The sequence below is a fragment of the Lethenteron reissneri genome, unplaced genomic scaffold (assembly GCF_015708825.2).
Source record: "Lethenteron reissneri isolate LAM-NWPU_2019-01 unplaced genomic scaffold, ASM1570882v1 scaffold_1252, whole genome shotgun sequence".
NCBI lineage: Eukaryota > Metazoa > Chordata > Hyperoartia > Petromyzontiformes > Petromyzontidae > Lethenteron > Lethenteron reissneri.
Genome location: NW_026890951.1, coordinates 30,195 through 44,959, shown reverse-complemented (window position 1 = coordinate 44,959; position 14,765 = coordinate 30,195). Strand labels below are relative to the sequence as shown.

Genomic DNA, 14,765 nt, shown 5'->3' with positions numbered 1-14,765 from the left:
GGTGGATGAGTGAGTGAACAACGAGTGGGTGGATGAGTGAGTGAACAACGAGTGGGTGGATGAGTGAGTGAACAACGAGTGGGTGGATGAGTGAGTGAACAACGAGTGGTGGATGAGTGAGTGAACAACGTGGGTGGATGAGTGAGTGAACGAGTGGGTGGATGAGTGAGTGAACAACGAGTGGGTGGATGAGTGAGTGAACAACGAGTGGGTGGATGAGTGAGTGAACAACGAGTGGGTGGATGAGTGAGTGAACACGAGTGGGTGGATGAGTGAGTGAACAACGTGGGTGGATGAGTGAGTGAACAACGAGTGGTGATGAGTGAGTGAACAACGAGTGGGTGGATGAGTGAGGAACAACGAGTGGGTGGATGAGTGAGTGAACAACGTGGGTGATGATGAGTGAACAACGAGTGGGTGGATGAGTGAGTGAACAACGAGTGGGTGGATGAGTGAGTGACACGAGTGGGTGGATGAGTGAGTGAACAACGAGTGGGTGGATGAGTGAGTGAACGAGTGGGTGGATGAGTGAGTGAACAACGTGGGTGGATGAGTGAGTGAACAACGAGTGGGTGGATGAGTGAGTGAACAACGAGTGGGTGGATGAGTGAGTGAACAACGAGTGGGTGGATAGAGTGACAACGAGTGGGTGGATGAGTGAGTGAACAACGAGTGGGTGGATGAGTGAGTGAACAACGAGTGGGTGGATGAGTGAGTGAACAACGAGTGGGTGGATGAGTGAGTGAACAACGAGTGGGTGGATGAGTGAGTGAACACGAGTGGGTGGATGAGTGAGTGAACAACGAGTGGGTGGATGAGTGAGTGAACAACGAGTGGGTGGATGAGTGAGTGAACAGAGTGGGTGGATGAGTGAGTGAACAACGAGTGGGTGGATGAGTGAGTGAACAACGAGTGGGTGGATGAGTGAGTGAACAACGAGTGGGTGGATGAGTGAGTGAACAACGAGTGGGTGGATGAGTGAGTGAACAACGAGTGGGTGGATGAGTGAGTGAACAACGAGTGGGTGGATGAGTGAGTGAACAACGAGTGGGTGGATGAGTGAGTGAACAACGTGGGTGGATGAGTGAGTGAAACGAGTGGGTGGATGAGTGAGTGAACACGAGTGGGTGGATGAGTGAGTGAACAAGTGAGTGAACAACGAGTGGTGGAGGAGTGAGTGAACAACGAGTGGGGTGATGAGTGAGTGAACAACCGAGTGGGTGGATGAGTGAGTGAACAACGAGTGGGTGGATGAGTGAGTGAAACAACGAGTGGGTGGATGAGTGAGTGAACCACGAGTGGGTGGATGAGTGAGTGAACAACGAGTGGGTGGAGATGAGTGACAACGAGTGGGGTGATGAGTGAGTGAACAACGAGTGGGTGGATATGAGTGAACAACGAGTGGGTGGATGAGTGAGGGAACAACGAGTGGGTGGATGAGTGAGTGAACAACGAGTGGGTGGATGAGTGAGTGAACAACGAGTGGTGGATGAGTGAGTGAACAACGAGTGGGTGTAGATGTGACGTGAACACGAGTGGGTGGATGAGTGAGTGAACACGAGTGGTGGATGAGTGAGTGAACAACGAGTGGGTGGATGAGTGAGTGAACAACGAGTGGGTGGATGAGTGAGTGAACAACGAGTGGGTGGATGAGTGAGTGAACAACGAGTGGGTGGATGAGTGAGTGAACACGAGTGGGTGGATGAGTGAGGTGAAACAACGAGTGGGTGGATGAGTGAGTGAACAACGAGTGGGTGGTATTGAGTGAGTGAACACCGAGTGTGTGGATGAGTGAGTGAACAACGAATGTGGGTGGATGAAGTGATGTGAACAACGATTTGTTGGGTGGAATGAGTGAGTGAATCACGAGTGGGTGGATTGAGTGAAGTGAACAACGATGTGGGTGGATGAGTGAGTGAACACGAGTGGGTGGATGAGTGAGTGTACAACGAGTGGGTGATGAGTGAAGACAACGAGTGGTGGAATGAGTAGATGAACAACGAGTGGGTGGATTGCAGTGAGTGAAAACGATGTGGTGTGGATGAGTGATCGTGAATCAACGGATGGGTGGATGAGGTGAGTGACCAACGAGTGGGTGGATGAGTGAGTGAACAACGAGTGGGTGGATGAGTGAGTGAACAACGAGTGGGTGGATGAGTGAGTGAACACACGAGTGGGTGGATGAGTGAGGTGAACAACGAGTGGGTGGATGAGTGAGTGAACCACGAGTGGGTGGATGAGTGAGTGAACCACGAGTGGGTGGATGAAGTGAGTGAACAACGAGTGCGGTGGATGAGTGAGTGAACAACGAGTGGTGGATGATTGTGACGTGAACAACGATGGTGGGTCGATATGAGTGAACGAGTGGGTGGATGAGTGAGTGAACAACGAGTGGGTGGATGAGTGAGTGACACGAGTGGGTGGATGAGTGAGTGAACAAGTGGGTGGATGATGAGTGAACAACGAGTGGGTGGATGAGTGAGTGAACAACGAGTGGGTGGATGAGTGAGTGAACGAGTGGGTGGATGAGTGAGTGAACAACGAGTGGGTGGATGAGTGAGTGAACAACGAGTGGGTGGATGAGTGAGTGAACAACGAGTGGGTGGATGAGTGAGTGAACGAGTGGGTGGATGAGTGAGTGAACAGAGTGGGTGGATGAGTAGTGAACACGAGTGGGTGGATGAGTGAGTGAACAACGAGTGGGTGGATGAGTGATGAACAACGAGTGGGTGGATGAGTGAGTGAACAACGAGTGGGTGGATGAGTGAGTGAACAACGAGTGGGTGGATGAGTGGTGAACAACGAGTGGGTGGATGAGTGAGTGAACACGAGTGGGTGGATGAGTGAGTGAACAACGAGTGGTGGATGAGTGAGTGACACGAGTGGGTGGATGAGTGAGTGAACAACGAGTGGGTGGATGAGTGAGTGAACAACGAGTGGGTGGATGAGTGAGTGAACAACGATGGGTGGATGAGTGAGTGAACAACGAGTGGGTGGATGAGTGAGTGAACAACGAGTGGGTGGATGAGTGAGTGAACGAGTGGGTGGATGAGTGAGTGAACAACGAGTGGGTGGATGAGTGAGTGAACAACGATGGGTGATGAGTGAAACGAGTGGGTGGATGAGTGAGTGAACAACGAGTGGTGATGAGTGAGTGAACAACGAGTGGGTGGATGAGTGAGTGAACAACGAGTGGGTGGATGAGTGAGTGAACAACGAGTGGGTGGATGAGTGAGTGAACAACGAGTGGGTGGATGAGTGAGTGAACAACGAGTGGGTGGATGGGTGAACAACGAGTGGGTGGATGAGTGAGTGAACAACGAGTGGGTGGATGAGTGAGTGAACACGAGTGGGAACAACGAGTGGGTGGATGAGTGAGTGAACGAACGAGGGGTGGATGAGTGAGTGACGACGATGGCGGAATGAGTGAACGAACGAGTGGGCGGATGAGTGAACGTAACGAGTGGGCGGATGAGTGAACGAACGAGTGGGCGGATGAGTGAACGAACGAGTGGGCCGATGAGTGAACGAACGAGTGGGCGGATGAGTGAACGAACGAGTGGGCGGATGAGTGAACGAACGAGTGGGCGGATGAGTGAACGAACGAGTGGGCGGATGAGTGAACGAACGAGTGGGCGGATGAGTGAACGAACGAGTGGGCGGATGAGTGAACGAACGAGTGGGCGGATGAGTGAGTGAACGAGTGGGCGGATGAGTGAGTGAACGAGTGGGCGGATGAGTGAGTGAACGAGTGGGTGGATGAGTGAGTGAATGACCGGTGTAAATTCCACGCTCCCATGGCAGACACCTTCCTCAGCAAGGGCAAGGGACTGCATGTCCCTCCTCTCCCCCGGCCCCCGCCCTTGACGCACCGCTCCGCTCTTCTTCCTTCTCAAGGTGTCAACTTGCGTGGCCCGCCGCAGTATTTCACTGCCTCCCCGAGGTGGCCATTTGAAATATTCGCTTCGCTTGTTTTCACGGCATTTGTGAGATGGTGGGTGGGGGTCCGTGCTGCCTCGGCTTTACACAGCTCTGTGTTTATATATTATATATAATATATATACAGCTCTGTGTTTATATATTATATATATACACAGCTCTGTGTTTATATATAATATATATACAGCTCTGTGTTTATATATAATATATACACAGCTCTGTGTTTATATATAATATATATACACAGCTCTGTGTGTATATATAATATATACATCGCTAACCTACAGCCCCCTTGGTCCATCCACTGCTGGATGACGGTGGGTGCGCGGGTAGGGGGCGGGTGGGGGGGGGTGGAGGGGGCGGGTAGGTGGGCGGGTAGGGGGCGGGTGGGGGGCGGGTAGGTGGGCGGGTAGGGGGCGGGTGGGGGCGGGTGGGGGCGGGTAGTTGGGCGGGTGGGGGGCGGGTGGGGGGGGCGGGGGGAGGGGGGGGGATGAGTGGGGTAGGCGCCACGTCACCGGTCCGGTCCTGCGTCGGCTCAGCCTCAAAAGAGTTCCTCGACATGGCCGCTGGGGAGACAAAGGTGGCCGGGCGTGGTGCCGGCCACCCTGTCCCACGTGCGTCGTGCCGGCCTCTGTAGGCGCCGCTTCTCGCTGACGGCACTTGCCCCGACAGCCTGCTGAGGCTATAACACGGGGGCTGGAGGGGGGCTGATTTTCGTCTCTGTCGCGTTGTGTGGGAATGGCAAAAGGGCCGGGGGAATGGATGTCATGGAACTACTTCTGAATGTCACTTCCGCGTGGCCTTGCACGCGCCGCGGCTGGGATTTGGCCAAGTATCTCGCGCGAGGCTCTCGGTCGTCCAAAGTCGATTCCGTGAAAGATTCGCAAAAGCTGCGTTTGGTCGTACAGGCTCGGTCCGGATGTCTTGTGACCCTCCCGCACTATTCACGCAGCCCGAACATCGTCGACAAGTGACAGTGGAACGCTGCCGACGAGAACGATCGCTGTTGTGCATCACAACAACAACAACGACGACGACGGTTGTGGAGTGTACACAGCAACAACAACAACAACAACGCAACAACCATCCTCACCTTTGGTGTTTAACGACTTGAAACTTCAACATTATCCTCGGTGTGGCCCAGTATCAACACCAGACAAAATTAGTTTGCACCTCGCTTCTCTACTCTTTGGTTCTGTAGGTGAAAATAAAACAAATTGTAATAAGAAAATAGAATAACATTTTTTAAATAAAAAATAGAATAATAAAATAGAATAATAAAATAGAATAATAAAATAATAAATATTAAATGAAAATAACAAAAATCGAGTTATTTTTATTATTTTATTAATCTAATAATCTAGAATTACCTCGCTTCTCGCTTCAAACGTCCACGCGAATCGCCGTCTTCATCCATCCAAAGCCATCACCTCCACCACCATCACCTCCACCACCATCACCTCCACCACCATCATCATCACGACACCAGAATGGTGAAGTTTGGTCAAACACAACTCGGCCAAATCGCCTCCTCGACGGGAGTCTCGTCTTGTTGGGATCGCTCGCGAAACGTCGAACTTCAGAGCGCAAGCGAAACGCCGGTGGATTTCGACCCTTGGGCGTTCTGCTCCACGCCCTGTCCGCTCCAAGCCCCGTGACGACTGCGCTTCTTCTGCTGAGTCACCGTGAAAGTTCCACAAGTCGCGATGACGCCCCCTCCACCCCGCACCCCCCAGTGGCTGTCACAACGAAACTCTTGAGCGCGCGGCAGTCGCGAGACCCCGCCCCCCGCCCCGCTGGGAGCTCAGCCGTCGTGTCAACACGGCTGGTCAATGATTCACTTGCTGGATACACGATCTGTATTGAAGAGCTACGCCCAGTCTTCTTTGCAGGGGAGTGCTGCAATGTGCTGTACCTGTGCAATGTGTCCTTACATACTTTATTATATTCATATATTGTCAGTGGCTTGCTTGCTTGCTGGCCACGTCCATGTTTTGCACTCATCTCGTTCTGTGCACTTGGACGTCTGTGAAGAAGCGCTTCACCGCTCATCGGATTCCTCCGCTCTGAATGAAGACGCCGGCTCTGAGCTGCAGAGCGAGTGAACGCGATGGGGGGGGAGGAGCTGAGATGGATGCGCCCTGGTGAGACGGTGTCGCTGAGGGAGAGCGGGGCAACGCTTGTGTGTGATGACGTCACCTAGGAGTTTTAAAAATGTCGAAGCAGCGAGAAGTGACGAGGTGAGTGGTGAGTGGTGGGATGAGTGGTGGGTGACGAGATGAGTGGTGAGTGGTGGGATGAGTGGTGAGGAGAGTGATGACTGGTGGGTGACGAGGTGAGTGGTGGGATAAGTGGTGGGATGAGTGGTGAGCGGTGGGATGAGTGGCGAGTGGTGAGATGAGTGAGGAGTGAGTGGTGAGGTGACTGGTGGGTGACGAGGTGAGTGGTGGGATGAGTGGTGAGGTGAGTGGTGGGATGAGTGGTGAGGTGAGTGGTGGGATGAGTGATGAGGAGAGTGATGACTGGTGGGTGACGAGGTGAGTGGTGGGATGAGTGGTGGGATGAGTGGTGAGGTAAGTGGTGAGGTGAGTGACGAGATGAGTGGTGGGATGAGTGGTGAGGTGAGGTCAAAAACAACAACAACAACAAGCACAAGACAACTTAGATTAAGGCCATCAGTCTAACTCTGTACTACAACAACACAAACATGGCTAAACCAATACACTTTTCTAAATCACCAAAATAAAGCCATGAAAGCAATGAAACAGTGATCATAGGAACTGTGACGGAGTTTTCACAATAAACTTCATAAACAACACGTACCAGCAGAACCCTGCAGCCACAGCTGCTGCTGCTGCACGAGTCTCTCCACTACAACAGCAGCAGCAGGAGCATCAGTCGCAGAATTATAATTTCTCAATGCACCTTTAAGATCAGCGCACTAAATCAAAACACAGGTCATACTTTGATTTAAAGCTTTCGTGACTGCAGGGATTCATCTTCTTGGTTCTTTCGGTAAAGTCACGTAGAAGGGAAATAATAAAATAATAAAAATAAAACATCGTAAAATAATTCTCACGACGTTTCGGCCACAACGCAAGCAGCCGTCCTCAGGTGTCTCCCCGACAGACCTGGTCTTCACCTGAGGACGGCTGCTTGCGTTGTGGCCGAAACGTCGTGAGAATTATTTTACGATGTTTTATTTTTATTATTTTATTGCTTCCCTTCTACGTGACTTTACCGAAAGAACCAAGAAGACAGGTCACACTTTGTAGCGATCACCCGGAGCGACACGTTGTATTTGAGGCCACTGAACAGCAGCGACAGCTCGGGGTGTACAACTCCTCTAGAGCAGCTTTGAGTGATGAAGCAGTCGTCGTTACGCGCTTATATGGTTCACAAGACGACTTGTTGTGGTTTATGTTTTGTCTAAACGTTGCTGCTTGTTGTTGTTGTCATCTTGACGCGGGGTGGTGGTGGTGGGGGTTGTGGTGGGGGGGTTGTGGTGGGGGTGGTGGTGGGGGGTGGGGGTTGTGGTGAGGGTTGTGGTGGGGGTTGTGGTGGGGGTGGTGGTAGGGGGGTGGTGGTGGGGGTGGGGGGGGGTGGTGGGGGGGTTGTGGTGGGGGTGGTGGTGGGGGGTGGGGGTTGTGGTGGGGGTGGTGGTGGGGGGGTGGTGGTGGGGGTGGGGGGGGTGGTGGGGGGGGGGTGGTGGGGGTGGGTGGCAGAGGCGTGGACTCGAGTCATGTGACTTGGACTCGAGTCAGACTCGAGTCATGAATTTGATGACTTCAGACTCGACTTGGACTTGCATAACAATGACTTTGTCCCACCTCTGGTGGGTGGTGGGGTGGGGGTGGTGGGGGTTGTGGTGAGGATTGTGGTGGGGGTTGTGGTGGTGGGGGTGGTGGGGGTTGTGGTGAGGGTTGTGGTGGGGGTGGTGTGGGTTGTGGTGGGGGTGGTGGTGGGGGGGTGGTGAGGGTTGTGGTGAGGGTTGTGGGGGGGGGGGTGGTGGTGGGGGGGGTTGTGGTGGGGGTGGTGGTGGGGGTGGTGGGGGGTGGTGGTGGTGGGGAGAGCTGACAAACTCCAACTCTATGGGCGTCAGGATCGGGATTCGAACCCACGTCCTGCACACCGTCACGAGCGTTTACATTTGGGAGTGGTGCGAGGGGGGGGTCACCGATCTACGCCACACACACGGACACTCACACAGACACTCACACAGACACACACAGACACACACACGGACACTCACACAGACACTCACAGACACTCACACGGACACTCACACGGACACTCACACACACGGACACTGTCAGGAGTCCACGCTCGCTCTAGCGCCCTCTCCTGGCCGTGCAGGGCACGGCACCTCGGCGTCCAAGCGACGAGACTCGTCGCTTGGACATGTGTGCGACCAGGCCAAGCCCCGCGCTCGTCACAGCGCTGTCGGGTGACAGGCGCGCGTCACCACCACGTGGTCGTCGTCGTTGTTGAACTGCGCCTTGTGGCGTCGTCGTTGTTTCTGCAGAGTCGCAGCCAGCCATGGACTGCCTGTGTGGAAAGAGAAAGACTCCGGAGCAGATGGTGCGGCGGAACCAGCGAGCCCTCGCGCGCGCCATGAGAGACCTGGAGCGCGAGAGACAGACGCTGCAGACGCAGGAGAAGAAGATCGTCGCTGAGATCAAGAAGATGGCCAAAGCCGGCCACATGGTGAGGGAGCACGGGTATATAGTTTGGTGGGCCCTCGCTAAGCTACGTGGCAGTGGGGAGGAAAGCGCTGTGGGTGGAGTCGGGATTAGCGGGAGGTGGTGATGGGTGGGACACGTGTGCAGGGTGATGGGTGGGGACACGTGTGCAGGGTGATGGGTGGGACACGTGTGCAGGGTGATGGGTGGGACACGTGTGCAGGGTGATGGGTGGGACACGTGTGCAGGGTGATGGGTGGGACACGTGTGCAGGGTGATGGGTGGGACACGTGTGCAGGGTGATGGGTGGGACACGTGTGCAGGGTGATGGGTGGGACACGTGTGCAGGGTGATGGGTGGGACACGTGTGCAGGGTGATGGGTGGGACACGTGTGCAGGGTGATGGGTGGGACACGTGTGCAGGGTGATGGGTGGGACACGTGTGCAGGGTGATGGGTGGGACACGTGTGCAGGGTGATGGGTGGGACACGTGTGCAGGGTGATGGGTGGGACACGTGTGCAGGGTGATGGGTGGGACACGTGTGCAGGGTGATGGGTGGGACACGTGTGCAGGGTGATGGGTGGGACACGTGTGCAGGGTGATGGGTGGGACACGTGTGCAGGGTGATGGGTGGGACACGTGTGCAGGGTGATGGGTGGGACACGTGTGCAGGGTGATGGGTGGGACACGTGTGCAGGGTGATGGGTGGGACACGTGTGCAGGGTGATGGGTGGGACACGTGTGCAGGGTGGAGGAGGAGGCGGGTAAGGGTCGGCAACTTTGAGTTTGGGAATGGAATGTGCCCAACTCCATGTGACAGACACACTCTCTCTCTCTGTACGTGCCTCTTTCCCCATATCTCTCTGTGTCTCTATTTTTGTCTCAGCTCTGTCTCTCTGTCGTGTGTCTTGTGCCCTTCGTGTGTGGATCTTTCTGTTTTTGTGTTTGTCTCTCCGTGGCTTGGTCTCAGTGTCCTACTTTCTTCGTGTGTGGATCTTTCTGTCTCGCTGTTTCTGTGTGTCTCGTTATTCCTGCCTGTGTCTTTCGCCCTCTCTCCGTCTCTGTCGCCCGTGTCCATCTCCCTTGTCGCGTTTCTTATCGCTCTGTTGACCCCATCGCCCTGAGCCCACCGCCCTGACCCTCGCCCTCGGCAGGACGCCGTCAAGATCATGGCCAAGGACCTGGTGCGCACGCGTCGCCACATCAAAAAGTTCATCGTGATGCGAGCCAACATCCAGGCCGTGTCCTTCAAGATGCACACGCTCAAGTCCAACGGCGCGATGGCCCAGGCCATGAAGGGCGTCACCAGGGCCATGGCCGCCATGAACCAGCAGGTAGGTGTGCTGGGCCCCGCTGCCTCGCACGCACGCGCACGGAGCTTGGTGAGCGCTAGAGTCGCGCTTGATCGCCTTTGTCTTACCAACTCCAGAGACGAGAATTTTGCGCATGTGATCACCCGGATCACCAAAGTAACACGGAACAACTCAAAGTGTGGACAATGGAAGCAGAAACAATACATGCGTTGAAGAAGAAATGCCGACTCTACGCCTGCGAGCAAATCACTGCGGCATGCGCCCGCACCTCATTGGCTGTCTGGAAGCTAAGCAGGGTTTTTGGGCCTGGTTGGTAATTTAATGGGTGACCACCGTCAACACCACCGCGATTTTCCGGGCGTTTCGTTGGCTCTGAGAATGTACTTCCGGAAAAGAATTTGGTCAGCGATACGTTACACAAACAGGAGCAACTCAAAAATGGCACGAGTATCGTCGATGGGATTTCAAAACTTAAAAAATGTCATCGACGCTTCTTCGACTGCCATTCTTCAACATTGTATCTTAAATATGCTAATTTCCTCTTGATATGTAAATTCCTTTGTCAAGGCGCTCTTCCCCCTCCAACCCAGCAGCTTAAATATACGCTTCCAAGCCTGGTGGTGTTTCATTTAGACGCTGTCTTTCTGACAGACCTGGTCTTCACCTGAGGACAGCTGCTTGCGTTGTGGCCGAAACGTCGTGAAAATTGTAGTTAATTATGTTTTATTTTTATGATTTTATTATTCCCATTCTACGTGACTTTACCGAAAGAACCAAGAAGATGGTTATTTATGTTTGATTATTGAACTTGGGTTATAATTGTTAGAGTGAAATCCCTCTTCACGTTGGTGATTGGTTCCGTGAAACTGGTGGTTAAGCGAAAAGGCTTAATTTGTTCCGATGGCATCGAAAGTTACCCTTCAAAAGAAGTTCTTTATAACATTTAAACAATGAACATATTAATTCATAAAGATACTAACAACATTATAAACACATCGTGTTAAAAGAAACGGGGTTAATCGATGCATTAATATTTACTCCATCGACAACAGCCCGTCGTTAACAGGGGAATGGTCGGTAAGTGAACACACTGGGCTCTATGGAGGCACTACACTACACTATACACTACACTACTATACACTACACTATACACTACACTACTATACACTACACTATACACTACACTACTATACACTACACTATACACTACACTACACTATACACTACTATACACTACACTACTATACACTACACTATACACTACACTATACTACACTATACACTACACGACCGATGACTCGTCTCCGCCGGCGCGCGTGTCGCACACCGCCCAGCTCACGCTTCCGCAGGTCCACAAGATCATGATGGAGTTTGAGGAGCAGTCGGAGATCACGGACGTGAAGGAGGAGGTGATGAACGACGCCATCGACGACGCCGTGGGCGATGAGGGCGACGAGGAGGAGGAGGAGAGGTGATGGGGGGGAGTCGCGAGCTCTCATACTCTGACGGTGCATTGTCTTTGAGTTGTGCGCCTTTTGGCGTCATCTGGTCCAACACCATGTGAGACTAGGGCTCTAAGGAAAGCTGTCTCGGGTGTGGAACCAATCAACTTCAAGGACAGTGCATACATTATCAGAGTTATGTTTTTTGTTTGCATTATGACTGCAGGTATTGTGGTCTATGCAAACATGACTCCTTGTAAAAAGGTGTCAGTTTTGTTGCCAGATAGAAGGGTAAAAAACAATTATCAAAGGCAAAGTTGTGTGTATGTGTGTGTCTGTTCAAAATGTTTAGCGTACTTCCCGACATGCAACACACTGGAAATTTGCCATGTGGGTACTTTCCAGACTGTACACCTCACGGCCACCACCGTTGACGATTATCTGAACCGTTCCTGGGCCTCACCTAGGTCGACTCAGCCTTAAATGAGTACCTGGTGCGGTGTGTAAACATCGCCACTGGGGAGACAAAGGCGGTCGGGCGTGGTGCTGGCCACCCACCCCCTCGTGTACCGTTCCGGCCTTCATAGGTGCTCGCTAACAGCACTTGCCCCTACAGTCTGTTAAGGCTACACGGGGGATCTTTATCTTTGTGTGTACGTGTGTGTGTCTATGTGCGTGTGTGTCTGTGTGTGTCTGTGTGCGTGTGTGTGTGCGTGTGTGTGTGTCTGTCTCCGCGTGTGTCTGTGTGTGTGTGTACGTTGTCTGTGTGCGTGTGCATGCAGTGATGCCATCGTCAGCCAGGTGCTGGACGAGCTGGGACTCGGCCTCACGGACAAACTCTCGAGTGAGTTTCTTCATTTCGCGACTCACCCAGCCACCCACCCAGCCACCCACCCAGCCACCCACCCAGCCACCCACCCACTCAGCCACCCACCCAGCCACCCACCACTCAGCCACCCACCCAGCCACCCACCCACTCAGCCACCCACCCAGCCACCCACCCACTCAGCCACCCACCCAGCCACCCACCCACCCAGCCACCCACCCAGCACCCACTCAGCCACCCACCCAGCCACCCACCCAGCCACCCACCCAGCCACCCACCCAGCCACCCACCCAGCCACCCACTCACCCAGCCACCCAGCCACCCACCCAGCCACCCACCCACCCACCCAGCCACCCAGCCACCCACCCAGCCACCCACCCAGCCACCCACCCAGCCACCCACTCACCCAGCCACCCAGCCACCCACTTAGCCACCCACCCAGCCACCCACTCCACCCAGCCACCCAGCCACCCACCCAGCCACCCACCCACCCCAGCCACCCACTCACCCACCAGCCACCCACCCAGCCACCCACCCAGCCGGTCCTGGGCCCTCCCCTAGGTCGACTCGGCCTCAAACGAGTACCCGGTGCGGTGTGTAGTGAACATCGCTAGCACTGGGGGAGAGACAAAGGCGGCCGGGCGTGGTGCTGGCCACCCGCCCCCCCCTCGTGCGCCACGGCGCCGGCAGCCTTCGTAGGTGCCGCTCGCTGACGGCACTCGCCCCTCCAATTAGTGAAGGCTGCACGGGACCCTTTGTCTTTGTGCGAGTGGCGGTGTTCCGTGTGCGTGCGCTTGACCGTCGCTGTTTTCTCTCCGTGTGTCTCCCCCCCACCCACCCCCTCCACCCCCCACCCCCCCGCAGCTCTGCCAGCCACGGGCGGCTCGCTCAGCGTGTCCGCAGACAAGATGGCCGCAGGCAAGATGGCCGCTGCCGACCTCGACGTGCGACTCAACGACCTGCAGTGTGATTAGGGGGGCGGGGGGGTGGGGGGTGGGTGGGTGGGGGGCTGGCGGGTTGGGTGGTGGGTGGGTGGGGGGGGGCGGGTTGGGTGGTGGGTGGGGGGGCGGGGTGGGTGGGGGTGGGTGGGGGGGGTGGGGGGGGGAGGTGGGTGGGGCGGGTTGGGGGGGGTTGTGATCCATGCCAGGTTCGGATGCTAATCAGTGAAACGGTGGCGGCCATGGTCTGAATTGAACCTGTGTCACCGGCGTTGTGGGGCGGTGTGCAGCGACTCCCCCCCCACCAACCCCCCACCAACCCCCCGTAGTCGTTAACTGGCTGTGCTGTTGGCAAGCGCCTGTCCAGGATGGTACGGGGGCAGCTATGGGGGGGGGGGGGGGGGGGGCTGGCGTGACGATCTGCACGCCCGGCCACGCACCAGGTAACTCGTTTTAAGGCCGAGCCGACCTAGGGGAGGCCCAGGACCAATATCATCTGCCGCTGATGTTGGCCACGGTCGCGAGTGAAACTTGGGTCCGCCGCTGGGCCGCTGACCTCCAGCACTCCCCGTTGACGCACGCGATGTGCTCGGTCAAGTCGCCGCACACTGAAGCCGCCTCGTTCTGGAAGTGGCTTTTGTTGTTTGACGTTCATGCTTGGGACACTTGGCCGTTGATATTTGCTGTTCCGGATACTTGCTGCAGTTTGTACGTTTTTAGGCTTCTGCCATTTCACTAACACGGCCCGTTCGCACCTTAATCGGAGCGCGTTCTTGTCTCCGTTTGTCGCCGTCTGTATCCTCGTGGGGGGGGGGGGGGGGGGGGAGGAATCCTGCCCCGTTGGAGATCGCCAACCCCGCCCACCCCCACAGAACCACAGGAGCAGATGTCGCAAAGCTACCTCTTGAGGTCCCCTCTTCAACACGTGACCTCTCTGAGCCACACTGAGAAGAGGGCGGCACTTTCCCGCTCTCTCTGCGACGTTGGGGGGGTCACGTGACGGTCGAGGCAATGTTCTGATTCTCGGCTGTGATGGAGATCAGCGCAGAGCCAAATGTCACTCGAGGATGATGCTGCGCTGTCATTGGAGACCGGGCTGAGATCATTAACTCTATGCACTTGGTGTTTTACCCTTCTATCTGGCAACAAAACTGACACCTTTTTTTACAAGGAGTCATGTTTGCATAGACCACAATACCTGCAGCCATAATGCAAACAAAAACATAACTCTGATAATGTTATGCACTGTCCTTGAAGTTGATTGGTCAACACGCGAGACAGCTTTCCTTAGAGCCTAGTCTCACATGGGTTGAACCAGATGACGCCAAAAGGCGCAGGTCAATCAACTTCAAGGACAGTGCACACATTATCAGAGTTATGTTTTTTGTTTGCATTATGGCTGCAGGTATTGTGGTCTATGCAAACATGACTTCTCGTAAAAAAAAGGTGTCAGTTTTGTAGCCAGATAGAAGGGTAAAAAAACAATTATCATATTTTTTACTGGCAAATGAGGTTCCAATGGTGTCAATGCACTTGGTTAATCGCAGGCGGCGGCCTGTTCAAGTTTCTGTCAGTACTTGTTTTTTCTCTCGTGTGTGTGCACGTTCATTGGCAGCTTACACAC

The 14,765-nt window shown here is 54.6% G+C and overlaps 1 protein-coding gene across 1 annotated transcript; it reads left to right on the top strand.

Moving 5' to 3' along the window:
• The first annotated feature begins 8,478 nt into the window (after window positions 1–8,478).
• Window positions 8,479–13,177, top strand: LOC133361840 (charged multivesicular body protein 2a-like). Its single transcript, XM_061580831.1, has 5 exons — window positions 8,479–8,646; window positions 9,777–9,956; window positions 11,270–11,406; window positions 12,160–12,221; window positions 13,068–13,177. Exons 1-5 carry the CDS (start codon window positions 8,479–8,481, stop codon window positions 13,175–13,177), a joined length of 657 nt encoding a protein of 218 aa, XP_061436815.1.
• Window positions 13,178–14,765: the final 1,588 nt, after the last annotated feature.

What these genes read in the sequence shown, in the direction of transcription:
- LOC133361840 (XM_061580831.1), top strand. Translation starts at nt 8,479, where the DNA reads ATGGACTGCCTGTGTGGAAAGAGAAAGACTCCGGAGCAGATGGTGCGG. An exon ending in GACGAGGAGGAGGAGGAGAG is followed by an intron (nt 11,407 to 12,159) that starts GTGATGGGGGGG and finishes GTGTGCATGCAG; the next exon opens with TGATGCCATCGTCAGCCAGG. An exon ending in CCTCACGGACAAACTCTCGA is followed by an intron (nt 12,222 to 13,067) that starts GTGAGTTTCTTC and finishes ACCCCCCCGCAG; the next exon opens with CTCTGCCAGCCACGGGCGGC.